The 16,044-nt window shown below is 33.6% G+C and overlaps 1 protein-coding gene across 1 annotated transcript; it reads left to right on the top strand.

The window, feature by feature from the left end:
- Positions 1 to 267: 267 nt before the first annotated feature.
- Positions 268 to 3,062, top strand: LOC127733600 (uncharacterized). Its single transcript, XM_052242931.1, has one exon. It carries the CDS (start codon positions 393 to 395, stop codon positions 2,427 to 2,429), a length of 2,037 nt encoding a protein of 678 aa, XP_052098891.1. The 5' UTR covers positions 268 to 392; the 3' UTR covers positions 2,430 to 3,062.
- The last annotated feature ends 12,982 nt before the right edge of the window (positions 3,063 to 16,044 follow it).

Genomic DNA, 16,044 nt, shown 5'->3' with positions numbered 1-16,044 from the left:
ATTAATTGCAAAGTTTCAGATACAGGAATGGTTTAAAATGCAGTGATAAGTTGATTGTCATATCTCACAAATATTCAATAAAATACGATCATAACAAAAGGGAGTAGGCAACACTGAATCAAGGAAATTTTTCTAATCGGATCTGAGTAGAAAGGAAATATTTTTGAACCTTAGAAAAGTATAAGTATTTCCTTTTTCTGAGTTGCCAACTATTTATATTCACTGTCTCATTCTTTTAACTCAGTTATATGTTAAGAAGTGATTGAAGTTCATGCATAAACTTCAACTTTTACCTAACTGCTGAAAAGTTTGACTCTTTAATTACTTGACTGATTTTGATGTAATCAGCAGCGTCTTGGTGTATGTTGGGAAGATAGTTTTACCAAATTACTATGGACTCTAGAAATGAAGAATTAGAAACAGCTTCAATAGAATTATACCAATATATGTGTAATGTATTGGTCGGATCGGAAAAAATTGTTAGATATAGACGATTGTTTTTTAAATTATTTGATGAAACATGGAATACACAACATGGCTTTGAATTAATCAGTAGTGGAAGTAAATCGGAAGGTTTAGACCTTCATGGAAGTGATTTTGACGTGATGACTTTACACAAATATTTAAAGGTCTATGAGAACATTGACAGTTCAGGTTTTGCTGTAAACATCGATACAAACAATGCTCAACCAGGATTTGCTCTATTAAACGTTCCGGAAAGCATCGGCAAATTTTGCCCCGTTTTGTTTTCTAAGACTGACAATGGGTACCTACTATCAAGTAGAAAAATTAAAGATTTACTCATGGTTAAACCCCGTTTATATAATGGGGCTTTCAGTATTCATGGTCCAAGTGTTTGTCATAATGAAGTAGATTTGGATATGGTTTACTGTTTACAGTGCAACACATGGCCGTTTGTAGCCAAAAATTGGCTGCTCAGAAACAGATCATCTGAATGGCCTCCTCAAGAACTAATTGACAACATTGCCGAACAAGGCGTGTTATTAGTTCCCGTCGGTAGCAAGAGTTCTTCGAATGACGTCAACGAATTGGAATGGAGAATGTCATTTTCTTTGTCAGAAAAAGTACTTATTCATTCTTTCAATCACGTGCAGATTATTTGTTATGCCTTGTTGAAGATTTATCTGAAAGAAATCGTAAATAGTAATAAGATTTTGTCTAAACTTTTGTGTTCATACTATATGAAAACGTTACTATTCTGGATACTGGAGGAAACAGATGGATCGAAATGGACATCAGAAAATTTAATTCACTGCTTTCTGGTTTGTGTTAAACGTTTATTGTACTTCATTTCATGTAACTATCTTCCTAATTATTTCGTACCTGCACACAATATGATTGACGGGAAATTGTCAAACGAAGCACGCAACGAGTTGATTCGCATGTTAAACGGAGTGCTGTCTGACAAAGGATGGGAGAATATCTTTCATGCAAATTCTTTAGACGGATTTCGGGCTAGATTATCGTTTAACCTGGTGAATGGCTATAATGTTTTTGATAAAGCTATATTTCCTCTTTACATGACTTTAGAAATGAAATACTTTGACTTCGAACATAAGTGTAAGCATGTTATTCACAGAATAGTGTCTAGTCTTCCAAAAAGTGTAAAAAATATATGCGCGTTGCAATTTTTGTGCTTTAATTACTCTTCGTTGTCTAATGTCAAGTTTTGTAATGGTGATCCTAAATGTCGACGAGCTAAACAAAGTCATAATAAGTGTACGTATATAACATATAGACTAATACTGGCAAAATTGTTAATCAATACGTACAGTGACGCTGCATCAGGGTGGTTATTGCTTGCAGCATTTTTCTATAACCATCGAGAACACTTCAAAATGTTTCCACTCTTAGATCTTGTAACGGTTCAATTATCCATTGACAGACTTTATTTATCACATCATTTGAAAACCAGTTTTATACACACACTCACCAGAAAAAGACTGTCGGCGAAATGTTCGTTTCTAAAACGATTACGGCAAGAAGTAATGAAGGATGTACCATACAATATAGATACTAAAAATTCATTTCTGGCTCATGAAAATTTAGGAGCTAGTGAAATTCATGCATTTCTTCCGTGCTACCCAGTTGTTATTTTACATTATTTTTCTTTTTTGATTCATTTCGAGCTTGGAGATAATTTTCAGGCGGATCGTCAGTTACGAATGCTTCAAAATACTGTAGAGAACACTGTTTCTGGAAACACACATTTATGTGTAAATGCTAACACTTATCTTATGAGAGCATTACGTTTCTCTAATAATTTAGCAGGATTTCACTCAACGTGCATACGAGTCTCACAAATAATGAAACAATCAGACGAGTATAAAACATTTCTGGAAGATGTGTCATCCGTTAATGATAAAATAGCACCATTAGCTAGGATGATGCAGAACCTTGACGGTTAATTTACAGCAATTAACGTATCGATGCAAAGTTATATACGGCGGAACACTTGTTAATCTCCTCATCCTATTATAAACGTCCCCTTTACTTTTCAGGAAAATTCTTCAAAAGTCAGATAGAAAAACCATGAACAACCTCTAAAAGTGTATTTCAACGAGTGTTTTTTTTAAGAAGGTCAAACTACAGCTGAATAGTTTCTAACAGTATATAAATTGCTTAATTATTTTTAAATACATTCAAATTCATTACAAAATTAAAAAATATTGTGGGTCGACTTTCCCTGTCATGCCTGATCCTTTGACTTTGGTCCAGTTATTGAGTAGATTATCATGAGACGTCAAACTTAATACTACTGCTGGTAGCCTGTTAGTTCTCCAAGGCAAATAGATCTCTTTTGGAGAAACAATTCATAGATAATATAAAATAAGGAGATGTGGTGTTTGCCCATGAGACAACAAAGTTAAAAACGTGGAGTTTAGCAATTATAGGGACTGTAAGGCCTTCAATAATGAGCAAAACTCATATCAGATAGTTAACTATGAAGAAGCCATGACAAATGTAAAACGATTCAAACGAGAAAACTAACAGCCTGATTTATGTATAAAACAATAAACCAAAAACCAAAAACCAAAAATATGAAATTCAGCTACACAACCACTGAATTATGGGTTCCTGACTTGGCAGCCACACACAGAATTAGACGGGGGTTTATGACCTTCCCTTGATCTGGGACAGTGTTGTAAAGGCACAGCATAAGAGCAAACTATAAAATCAGCTGCAATGGGCTAGACTCATCAGATCGATACAAAGAACAATAACACTAAAGATACAAAGTACCATCTGAGAGTACCCGCAGTTACTGAAAGCAAGTTCAAGCAAATAACAACCAGAAGAATCATGTACTTTTTTATGTCCGGACAAAACAGAAAGTACAAATAATAATCTTTCAGGTGGTATACAATACAGTCGTATATTAGGTGAATTAAATTGTTGTTTGCTTAACGTCCAGTGGCAATTAGTTCATGTATATTCATGACGACCTATAACACAATATCTGTAAACTCTGCATGATTAACATCGTCGGTATTCTACATATGTCAAAACTTGAAATTTTAGCTTTCGCATGTTTAATGGTTGAATGAAAGGTATTAGAGTACTTTGACAAAAAAAGTTTGAATTAAATGTTACATGAAATAATTCCTTACTTTTTAATGTACTTTGTTTTTCAGAGGATTACGCAATTTTTATTCAATCATGCTTCTTACTAAACAATAAAACTATTTATATCAAAATAAGAAAATGTGGTATGATTGTCAATGAAACGACTCTCCACAAGAGACCAAATGACACAGAAATTAACTACTATAGGTCACCGTACGGCCTTCAAAAAGTAGTAAAACCCATTTAAAATTCAAGAGTCTATCCTAAATTGAGGTAAATTATATGGCCTTCCAAATACCGTTTCGATCCCTAACATCACTGAAGAGACATTAATTGTCGAAATCCGGATATGGTGTACAAATTTTTGCACCTCATGTTTGCGGTATACCACCTTCTCCGCAAGTTTATTGTTTTCTGTTTGGTATTAAATTAAATATAAGATCTCTGTTACATCTGGTGATCAATTTATTTGGCAATCGTCAATGGCAGTCAGCAGGGTTTAAGAACATCCGTTGTTCGACCTGCTTGTCAAATGCGTTTTGTTCAAATATACTTTTTCACTTTTTTGGTCTTTTGGAAAATGTTGTTTGTGCTGTATTTAGACCACTCTACCAAGAAATTTGTTTTCCATGCACACGTATAAAAATTGCGGTTTTTATCCAACGCAATCATAGGTTTGAACGTTGTTTTCAATTTAGACTCGTTTATATATATATATATATATATATATATATAAACGCCTAAAAAGTGTACACAACAACACCAATAACAAAAAAAGGAACTATAAATGTAATTATTTATAAATATTTCGGATAACAGATATCCTTCATCAGTAAATATGATTGTGATGTTGAATGAATCATATATCAGTCTACTTAAATTAAACTATAACAATCTTGAAATTTATACAATAAAAAAGTCAAACCGAACATCAGGTTAGACGCTCGCACAATTCTAAATATGTGTTAAACACGACATAGGTTATATGACTAATTACAGCAGAGAGTTCAAATATATGCTTTAAATAAAAATAATAATGTGCGATATGAACTAGCACAATTCTAAAGCTTTAACGGTGACGACAGTTATGATGTTACAAGAACGATTGCGTCAATAAGAATTCCAAATAAACAGCACTGAACGATCTAAATTTGTAAATATTTCAAATTTGACAACGGTAGAGTAGTTACAACAGAGTCTGCGTATTTAAACATCGCAAACAAACGGCCGTTAAAATATGATAATAAATTTTGACTAAGGTTAACTAGTTGAACGTGGCTTGGCACTTTCACATCCCTCAAAAATTAAGCAATTTAAATTGGTATATTCAACAGATTTTAGAGATGAGTAAAGTAAAGAAATAGAAACAGAGACTGTAATAATAAGTAATATAACCCAAATGTGAAGCACTGCATGGAGTCGAACTACATCTTTTCATTTATCCCATTTGGTGCCAAAGTTGTTAATTTTCTTATCCAAAATCTTTCCCGAGTGAGTCTATCCTCCCTAGACCAAGCAGAGTTGTGGTCAATGATTGTAATGGTCAGTCGATTGAGATCTGCCTTAGTGTGGCCAGGGGATCTCAAATGTCGACTGAGAGGGAGGTCTGGCTTGCATTGGTAGTCGCTACGATGACCGTTCATTCGTTTGTGAAACGGCTGTTCTGACTCGCCAACATACTGTTTACCACATTTACACTGTAGGAGATACACAACATTTGTAGTCTTGCAATTAACATTGCAAAATATGGTGTATTCTGTACCAGTGGAGTGACTGTTAAAAGTCTGGGTAACCAGTATTTGTTTGCAAGTCAGACATCGTTTGTTCCCGCAACCCTTGCAAGAGCCCACAGAAGAAGAGCCTGCTTGAGAGGATAAATCAGCTCTCACCAGCAAGTCTTTAAGGCTTTTGGGCCTACGGAAAGCCAGTACAGGTGGCTCGGGAAAGATCTTGGATAGTTTAGGATGTTTTTCGATTTCTTTCCAATTTTTGCGGATTAGGTGAGATAAGTTGTCAAATTTTGGATGGTAAGTCAACACAAAAGGCACCCTCCTGTTGACCTTTTTGACTTTATATTGTAAAAGTTCATCTCGGCTGATGTTGTTAGCACGAGAAAAACCTTTATCAATGTCTTTTCTTTTGTAGCCCCGATGTTTTAGGTGACCGCGAAGTTCTTGTAGTCGTTTTTTTGCAATATCGTTGGTGGAGCAAATCCTTTTTATTCGTATGGCCTGGCTGTAGGGAATGCTCTTGGTGCAATGTTTAGGGTGACAACTCAAAGGAGATAGATATTGATGTTTGTTTGTGGGCTTGCAATACAGATCTGTAAATATGTTTCCATCCCTCACTTGCGTTGTAGTGTCAAGAAATGTGATCTTAGAGTCAGAGATTTCATATGTGAATTTTATTGAGGGATGGGCATCGTTGGCATGTTGAATGAACAAATTTAGTTCTTGTTCATATATATATGATTAGTACGTCTAAACAAGTGACAACTCCATCCATTGGGTCACCAGTGAAGTTGATACACGGCTGAAAACACATTTTATATTCAGATTTACTCTAAATATCAGCACAACAATGTTAAATCTGCAAATTTGCGGAAGCAAATTTTGTTCTTCCCTCGCGTGGATTCGAACTCATGCTAATGGGATATCGAGACATCACCGCCTGCACTGTGTCCATCGCTCTAGACCACTAGTCACCTAGATTGAACTTATAATTCAGCTTTAGGTGGCCTAGTGTTACCTTTCCTCTTCAGTAGAATCTAGAGTTGTAACACAGTACATGGTATATTAGGCATGAAGATGGAATTGATTGCAGATTAGCTAAATATTTATCGTAAAGGATCGTAAGATACAGTCACAGAAATAATTATTTTGATAAGTACGTTTAAACAAGTGACAACTCTACGACAGATTTGTCACTTGTTTAGACGTACTTGTCATTATTCTCATAACCAAATGTTAACAACATAAATGCTAGATCGCTGTTTCAATTGCTGCTAGGTTAAAACGCACAAATGACTTCCAATACAACCTACCCCCTTAAACCCCCTTAAACCATTTGTGTATTTATTAGAATTACAATGATGTGTCCAACCTCTTCTCCGAGTCAGTATAAAGTCGTGCAGTGAGCCAGGACCCAAGACTATTGAAAAGTTAATTGGTCGCCATACTTTCGTGACTTCGAAATTTTATGCAAAATAAAAAATGAAAACATTTTCGACAAGAAAATATACTTTTTTTTTTTAATCTTAAATAAACTTTCTAAGGCTGAATTTTCCGCATTGTCTTGTTTTGTTGAATATCTTGCTTTTTAAAGACACATTCTGGTTTCAGAGTAAATGGTATACTTCATACCCGGTAAAAGTTTATTACACTTTAAAATCTTTAAAAAAAAAAGAGATTCACGCCTTTGACTGAGTGATCACAAGAAACCCTTCTTTATTTGCCAGTAATGTTTATAATAGCATATTCCGTCTAATGTGCCGAACAAAGCAGGGTTTTAATTCTCAGACTAATTTCACAACAAATAACTGCCCTGGCTTTGTAGTTTTTTCTCAAGCTGATTTTTTTTTTCGAAACTTTACAAAAAATGTAAGTAAATATTCTGTTCTTTACTAAACAGTTGGAATTTAGACCATATGTTGAGTTAAACAAAAGTAGCCGGGATAAAGTTTGGAAAATAACTGTCCACGTTTTTTCTGTCATGTTTAGACACTCCCCTAAAAGATAGTGATGGTAGCCATCACATAGGGTCTCGCAGTATGTAAATCATTACATTGCTATGCTATGGTTATTCCAGTTACATGTGTATACACAGGAATGTCTAGGTTAAACTAAGTTCTTTTACCATGATCACCAAATTGACAATGACGTGCTGTTTATTTACCATTTGTATGCCACATTTTCTAGGCAAGAGGTAAAGTTTAAACATTACTTTACGAAAATTTTACGGACGCCATTACTAGTTGGTTGATCGTTATGAATATCTATTTCACAGATAACGACGGATATATCAATTGTCGTAACTACAATTCCGTCCTCTTTTCCTCGAATGTGATGTACCGTTTTAGACTTATCACCGGGTTTTTACTAACATGAGCAACACGATTTTTTGGACATATGCACACGGGTGGCTCAGTTGAACTAAGTTTTTAATAGTGATTTTCAACGTGCATTTTTCTTCCTTGTACGCAACACATCTTCTAAGAGGAGTGGAGACTATTCATTCCAAGTTTCATTACCGAACACCAAACGATTTTAAGGTAGGATAGTACATGATTGACAAACGGACAGAAGGGCACATGCAAGGACGGACAAGCTGATTACTATAGGTCTTCTGTTGATTAAACGGCAGGGTTCTAATTAGTAGCTACCACTCCTGATTGACTGTTAGTCTATGCTTAATAACGAATTGTGATAGGTACAGGGACACTTTAAAGGTTGAATGGACATATTTAAGTTTACCACTATATCTGTAAATTCCCAGTTTTGCAAACTTAGAGTATCAATACCAAATATGAACATCTTACTGTTTGAATTTCTTAGATTTTATAGATTTAACTTCATCAGAAGTGTGCAGAGCCAAACATGTATAAACATGAGAATTTCTATTACTATAACCAAATTGGGAATGGAGAGTATTCAACATAATCTGAGAAGAATGTACTGACAATTTACAGTATCTTGAGAACAAAATTAAGTTCATTAAAAAATCCTCACCATTAGAGCACGAAAATACGGTCATGATTTTGTGACACACACGCATGTACAGATGGAATAACAAATTTTATAATGAGATTTAAACCTAACAATATTGAGTCACCATATTGTAAAAGTAGTGGAAACCAGACTTATTCGGTATGGGTTTTGCTCATTTTTGAAGGTCGTACAGTTACCTATAATTGCTAACTTCTACGCTATTTGGTATCTGGTGCAGAGTTGTTTCATTAGCAATCGTACCTCATCTTCTTATTTTCATATCAATGCTTAAATTCTATAACATGACCATTAGAGTATGAATGAAAGTAAATTCAACATGTTTTGCTGTTGACAATTGTCATTTCTGGATATAGACTTCAGGAGTAAGTCTAAGAATTTAAAGTTTAAGCAGCCAAGATGGTTTAAATCATGAAGGAAATGTGTGTTTCTTACTTTTTTTTTTAGCTTTCGGTCAGTTTCTTTATCAAAATTGTAATGGAGCCTATTCAAATTATTTGCCCTTTTCATACATGAAAATTGTGGTTTAAACCTGGTTTTATAGCTAGCTTAACCTCTCACTTTTATGACAGTCTCATAGAATTCCATTATATTGACAACAATGTGTGAGCAAAACAAACAGACATAATAGGTAAAAATGTCAAAAATTGGGGTACAGCAGTCAACATTGTGTTATAATCTAAATCATTATAAAAACAAACAACTATGTCAACAAAGAAAAACAAAATGACACAAAGACACTCTATAGACAAAGCACATAAGCAAAAATGAAAGACAAGAATACAAAAAAAAATTGATCATAGCACAATAACACAATGGCGGGATGTATAAATACCGTGCCATGCCAAAAGGATATTACCAAAAATGAACTAAACAGTATAGATCAAAGATGTTCTCGATAAAATTGCATTTCTATCAGTTCATATCAGTTTGAAGACTATTTCGAACCCCATGCCCTCTAAGTCATGGTACAGTGACTTTGAAATTTCAATGTTCAGTTTTCTGCTTAGGGCGAACAATTCGGATAATAAATATTTAAAAGAATAAAAACTGAAACAAAGATATTTATTAGTCATTTTTATTATTATGACAGTTTTTTTCTTTGGATTTTCTTCTTTTCAGGGAAAAATTTAAAATAAAAAATGAACGAAAGGAAAGGAAAGCGGACGGTAGTATCTAATCGCATCAATCGTCAAGTGTTTAGTAGATGTTTTATCTATATGATTATATCTACATTGTTGATAAAAATAGTTGATGAGACAGAAATTTATGGGAAAAGAAACTAAGAAATGAAGTACTATTTAATTTGAATAAAGCCTTCACTCTTTTCACTTGTTTGTACAATCTGTATTGTTAAACAATTAAGAAAATCAATTGTGATATGTTTGAATTATATTGGCATATATTCCATGAATAATCAGGGGGACAAAATACCAACAAATTAAATGAAATAAAAGTGGGGCGTTCGAAACGAAAGGTGACAAATTTAAACAGAAAATGGAAAAAATAAGATGTTCAAGGCAGACATTTTGGCTTTGAAAGCCTCCAATGTCTATATATGGATCCACTCAAAAGTTATTGCAGATGCAACATCCCAATAATGTCTTCTTAAAAGATAATCGAATTAAGAGAGCGAGACATTGAACTTAAATGTCTGACAACTAAGAAAAAGGAAATACTCATACTTTTCACTGAATGAGAAATATTCCCCTACTTGACAGATCCGATGAGAAAAATTTCCTTGTTTTGGTGTTTCCCACTGCCTTTGTCGTTTATTGAATATTTTTTTTATATGACGATCATCTTAGCATTGTATTTTAATTCATTTCTGTAACCGAAGCTTTGCAATATTTAACTGATAATGAAATAAATATTATCAAGTAAAATCCCTTATGAAATATGATAAATAGTGACCTTTGAACATGAATGTTTGACTGTTAACGTCAACGAAAATAACACTTAATGAATTGCGTGCGTCTGAAACGTTTTCTGGATTTAACCTCATCAATCAGGAACCCTCAAACCGAAACATTTAAAAGCAACCTATATGACCAAAAGGGACATTAAAAGAATACCCAAATTCATCTTAGGTTAACTTTGTAAGAGGCAGTTGGAACTTTAGTTTCTTAAAAGTATCTTTTTATCAACGGGGAATTTAAGAAAAGTATGTTATAAATTATTTCAGCGCAGAAGCACTGACCACTGTGTTGGTGATACCCTCGACTGTACAAACAGTCCACCAGCAAAGGTATTGACCAAGTGCTAGTAAATGAAAATAGCACTTCATAAATTTTGTGATCCGAAGCTCTTTTCTGGATTTACCTGTATCAGGAAAATCCACATTTGTTCTTTGTAGGTTTTTATATTTTTAAACGTGTATCTGCTTAAATGCATAAGCTTAAATTAACCAAAGAATCTAAGAAAATCAATTTGTTTTAATGAGGAAGGCATTGAAGTTATTACAATCACTGGCATACTGTCCCTAGAAGAAGCATTACAACTTAAAAAAAATATTTAGAATTGAGATCATAAAAGTTCTGAGATTGTAAATGGCCGTTTAATTAAAATCCTTTTTTCCATTATTCAGAAACCCACTAATTCAATGGTTTTGCTCGATAAATTGCTGTCTCATCAACTTTTTTTTTATCAACAATGTAAAATTTTCAAAGCCAAAATGTCTGCCTTGAACATCTTATTTTTTCCATTTTCTGTTTAAATTTGTCACCTTTCGTTTCGAACGCCCCACTTTTATTTCATTTAATTTGTTGGTATTTTGTCCCCCTGATTATTCATGGAATATATGCCAATATAATTCAAACATATCACAATTGATTTTCTTAATTGTTTACCAATACAGATTGTACAAACAAACGAAAAGAGTGAAGGCTTTATTCAAATTAAATAGTACTTCATTTCTTAGTTTCTTTTCTCATAAATTTCTGTCTCATCAACTATTTTTATCAACAATGTAGATGTAATCATATGGATAAAGTAAAAAATATACTAAACACTTGACGATTGGTGCGATTAGATACTACCGTCCGCTTTCCTTTCGTTCATTTTTTATTTTAAATTTTTCCCTGAAAAGAAGAAAATCCAAAGAAAAAACTGTCATAATAATAAAAATGACTAATACATATCTCAGTTTCAGTTTTTATTCATTTAAATATTTATTATCCGAATTGTTCGCCCTCATCATATATTATTGCGTGCAAAGTTATCTAACAAATCATCTGAAAGTTTGTTGTGTTTCTCTATTCTATAACTATTATCGGACACATTGTAACAGTATGTTTAAGACATTTTTTACTCGTTACTCTGTAGTTTATTAATTACCGCAATTTTGCGTGTTTACATATACATATAAGTCCCATTTCAACAATCGACGTTGTCGACATCGGGGGCAAGAATTCCGCTCAAACAAGTACTAGGGATTTCTTGAATTTGCAATTAAGTTAGATCTATTGCTTCTTGTTATGTCTCATGTGACTTTGAGATACACATAAGGCGCTATTCTTGTGTTGCTACATGTTCTCTAAACAGCAAGTTACAACTTATTATGGAGGTCTGTTAAGGGGCGTTTTGCTGTGAATGATTACTGAATCCGGCGTTACAGTTGGTCTGATTTGAACACCGGTATACTACTGTTGCCTTTATTTGGGATGCAATCAGCAGTACATATATGTTATAGTACATAAATATGTCAGGCCCTTATCACGTAAAATAACCCTTACAACAACTCTTGCTATATGCTTCCATTTTGCTATTTCAAAATACAAGGCTTTAATAAGGGGACAAGGCCTCGAAATAGTCGTCAAACTGATAAGTATTGATAATAATGCAACTTTATAGTAAATAATCATTGATCTATCACAAGTAGTTCCTATCAAACTGTTTAAGTAGAAAACTTAAAATTAAAAATTGCTAATTAATTTAAAGTCAATGGACCATGGCCTACGGGGGCAGGGCCTTAAAATAGTATGCAACTTTATAGAAAATATCATTAATCAATCAGAATCAATTCCTATCAAACTGACTTAAGCAGAAAACTGAACATTGAAATTTCAAAGTCACTGTACCATGACTTAGGGGGCATGGGGCACGAAATAGTCTTCAAACTGATATGTACTGATAAAAACGAGAACATCTTTGATCTATACCGTTTAGTTCATTTTTGGTAATATCCTTTTGTCGTGGCTCGGTATTTATACATCCCGCCATTGTGTTATTGTGCTATGATAATTTTTTTGTATTCTTGTCTTACATTTTTGCTTATGTGCTTTGTCTATAGAGTGTCTATATGCCCTTTTTTCTGTGTTGACATAGTTGTTTGTTTTTATAATGGTTTAGATTATAACACAATGTTGACTGCTGTACTCTTTTGACATTTTTACCTATTATGTCTGTTTGTTTTGCTCACACACTGTTGTCAATATAATGGAATTCTATGAGACTGTCATAAAAGTGAGAGGTTTAGCTAGCTATAAAACCAGGTTTAATCCACAATTTTCATGTATGAATATGGCAAATAGGTTCGGCATTGATAGTAAAAAAAATATCCGATAAAAAACGTCGAAAGCAAACGATATGATCCTACGAAGGCTAATGTTATAGGACTAACGGAATAATATAATAGGAACTTCGAAGGAATTCAAATGTGCAAAGTATATTCCTGCGCATGTTGCCATTTGTCAAATGTAAACGAGTGGTATTTAGAAATTTTCAGCGATGAAATATTTCTTACAATTGTTCTTTAACATCTTTACCAAAAGCACAGGGGATAAAAACAATGTATGAATTTCTATTGAGCCCTTTTTCCCATGTGCAACGTTAATTATTTTCGGTTGATCGTTTAAGGTTATTCTGGACATGTTTTTTGAATTGCAGGATTAAAAGTATGAAAACTAGACAAAGTGATGCCCCCGCACTCCATTCTGAAGTAACTGTATTATAACAAAGTCAATGTAGGACTTTCTTCGAGATATTATTGTGTCTAGGAGCCACAAATGATGCCCCCGCAGATGCAAAGTGTTATTTAAAAATACACAAAGTTGAGCATGGGAGCACATAGGTCAAAGGTTCAGATCAAATGGTAGCTCCTTAATCAGCATTGTATGACATCTATTTTTAAGCACCTCTTATGCAAGTATATACTCCAAAAATGACAAAGTCCAACTTTCTCCCAATTCAGCAAATATTAATAAAAATCAAAATCCTGACAACATGCACACCTTCAATATATGTACAAACAGCCAGCAAAGTGAAAACTTCCTAGCATTCAAACTGTAGGAGGAGTTATCCGGAAATGCTATGCACCTCTTATGCAAGTATATACTCCAAAAATGACAAAGTTCAACTATCTCCCAAAAGAGCAAATATTAATAAAAATTCAAACCCTGACCACATGCACACCTTCAATATATGTACAAACAGCCTGCAAAGTGAAAACTTTCTAGCATTCAAACTGTAGGAGGAGTTATCCGGAAACGCTATGCACCTCTTATGCAAGTATATACTCCAAAAATGACATAGTTCAACTATCTCCCAAAAGAGCAAATATGAATAAAAATCAAAACCCTGACCACATACACACCATCAATATATGTACAAACAGCCAGCAAAGTGAAAACTTCCTAGCCTTCAAACTGTAGGAGAAGTTATGTGGAATAACTATATACCCATAATGGGACGGACGGATGGACGGACGGGGGTAAAACAATATGCCCCCAACTTTTAGTTGTGGGGGCATAAAAATGTCTAATTAGTTATAATTAACTTACAAGCCTGCTAGATAATGGCAATGGCACCAATTTCAGCATTCGTTGGGAAAAAAAGCAAATCTGCTGTGCTAGCATAAGGCAGCTTAACTGCCTAAAAATATCATTGATCTGTCACAAGTATAGTTCCTGTCAAACTGACTTCAGCAGAAACCTTAACAATTGTTGACGCAGCCAACATCGACGACGACGCAGAAAAAGCAACACCTATGTCTCGCCTTCCGCGACTTTCGTCGCAGGCGATACAAAAACACAAGCTCTATATTAGATACCCTAAGGATCATTCAGCCCAAGTAAGATTGAAATTGGTCCAGTAATTCCAGAGATCTTTGAAAAATTTACACCGGACACCGGACTGACGAAGGAAGATGGACGCAAAAGGATAGCCTTTTAGGTCAGGCGAGTTAAATGAAAAAAAGGACAATAATGAATATCAGATTTTCATACTTTATTCTTTTAAATTTTTGTTATCCCAATTATTCGCCCTAATCATACACTGTTTCCTGCAATGAGGTTTTCTGCTTTTAGCCAAAGAACAAGATCGATTTTTTTTCTTCTTTTGCAATGGTTTGTGTTCTGCTTGAAAAAATGTTTTGTCATCATTGCAAGAAAAAAATCAACTATATATTTTTGCATACAATTGTATTGACAAGAAAGTTGTCTTCAGCTTTCGGTCATTAACAGTAGCACAATTTAACAACGAAAGATCTCTTCTGTATCTCATCCTTAAAGATATGTGCAATTTTTGGTTTCAGAGTACTATTACTGTTGACAGAAACATCAGGAAACTACAGGGGTTAATGCAGAGTTTACCAACCTATCGAGACCACTTTCTTACATGATATGTAACATACTAAAGGAATATAAAGATACCCGTAAGTCGGCCTATAGAGGTAACTGCATATTTTATTGGAATATATTTTCGGGATTATGCGAGATAATCTTTCACAGGTATAGCTTTGGTGTGTTACAGAGAGGTCGGATGTGGTCAAACTTTGTGTTGCCAGTAAGCTTAGTGAAAATTGTCATATGATTGTTTAGGAAGGGCAACTAAGTGGTTTTCTGACGGTGAAGTTTTTAGAGGATCGATTAGAAATTAAAGTGCCTTAAATTGATTATGCTCATTTAAGTGGAGTACATTGTGACATTCTTTTGCTATAAATATATTAATATTGAATATGAATATATTTTTCATAAAACCTAAGGAAATTCTAGTTGAATAATAGATATGGGAACTGTAAACCAATTACATTTTGCTACAATTTATAAAAAAAATCTTCAAAAAGACTTAGGTTAGTAGAAATAATAATGCAAATTTAAATTTTCTTGAATATGTTAAATTTTATAAAAAAAGAATTGGATCTTCTCTTATATCAGTGTTTGACAAATGGTACTTATTTTTAATATCATACATGTAAACAATGCAGATATTAACAACTTATTTTTAATATCATACATGTAAACAATGCAGATATTAACAACTTATTTTTAATATCATACATGTAAACAATGCAAATATTGAACCAATTTGTTGTCAAAGTAAACTATGATGAACCATGAAGATTTCTGCCAGAATAACATTAGTTTTCTGTTAGATATGGGTTAGCCTTCAACATGAAATAGGAAATCTCCAGAAAATCTATTTCATTTGAATGAAAGGCAAGGTGAGCACTAACATTACTATAATTTCAAGCAATTTGTTGTTATATTTTTTTTTATCGGGATAGTACAGATAGAATCTGATAAAAAGAGAGTCATTAGTGCTAAATGGGCTAAAAATAAATATATCAGTAGATTTCTCAGGTATATCTATTTCCATAGAGTCTGATGTTAAATATTCTTCCCCCTCTAGGTTGGGTATACTGTTTTTCCCCTTAAAACAAGGAATTATTTGAATCTGGAATAATTTTGAATTCTGGAAAATTGATGAGAAATTTATGATGAAAACTAACCCA

This window comes from Mytilus californianus, unplaced genomic scaffold (assembly GCF_021869535.1).
Source record: "Mytilus californianus isolate M0D057914Y unplaced genomic scaffold, xbMytCali1.0.p SCAF_3, whole genome shotgun sequence".
In the NCBI taxonomy this organism is placed as follows: domain Eukaryota; kingdom Metazoa; phylum Mollusca; class Bivalvia; order Mytilida; family Mytilidae; genus Mytilus; species Mytilus californianus.
This window is presented reverse-complemented; position numbering and strand designations above follow the sequence as displayed.

Excerpts from the sequence above, each read along its gene's own strand:
- LOC127733600 (XM_052242931.1), top strand. The coding sequence starts at position 393 with ATGGACTCTAGAAATGAAGAATTAGAAACAGCTTCAATAGAATTATAC.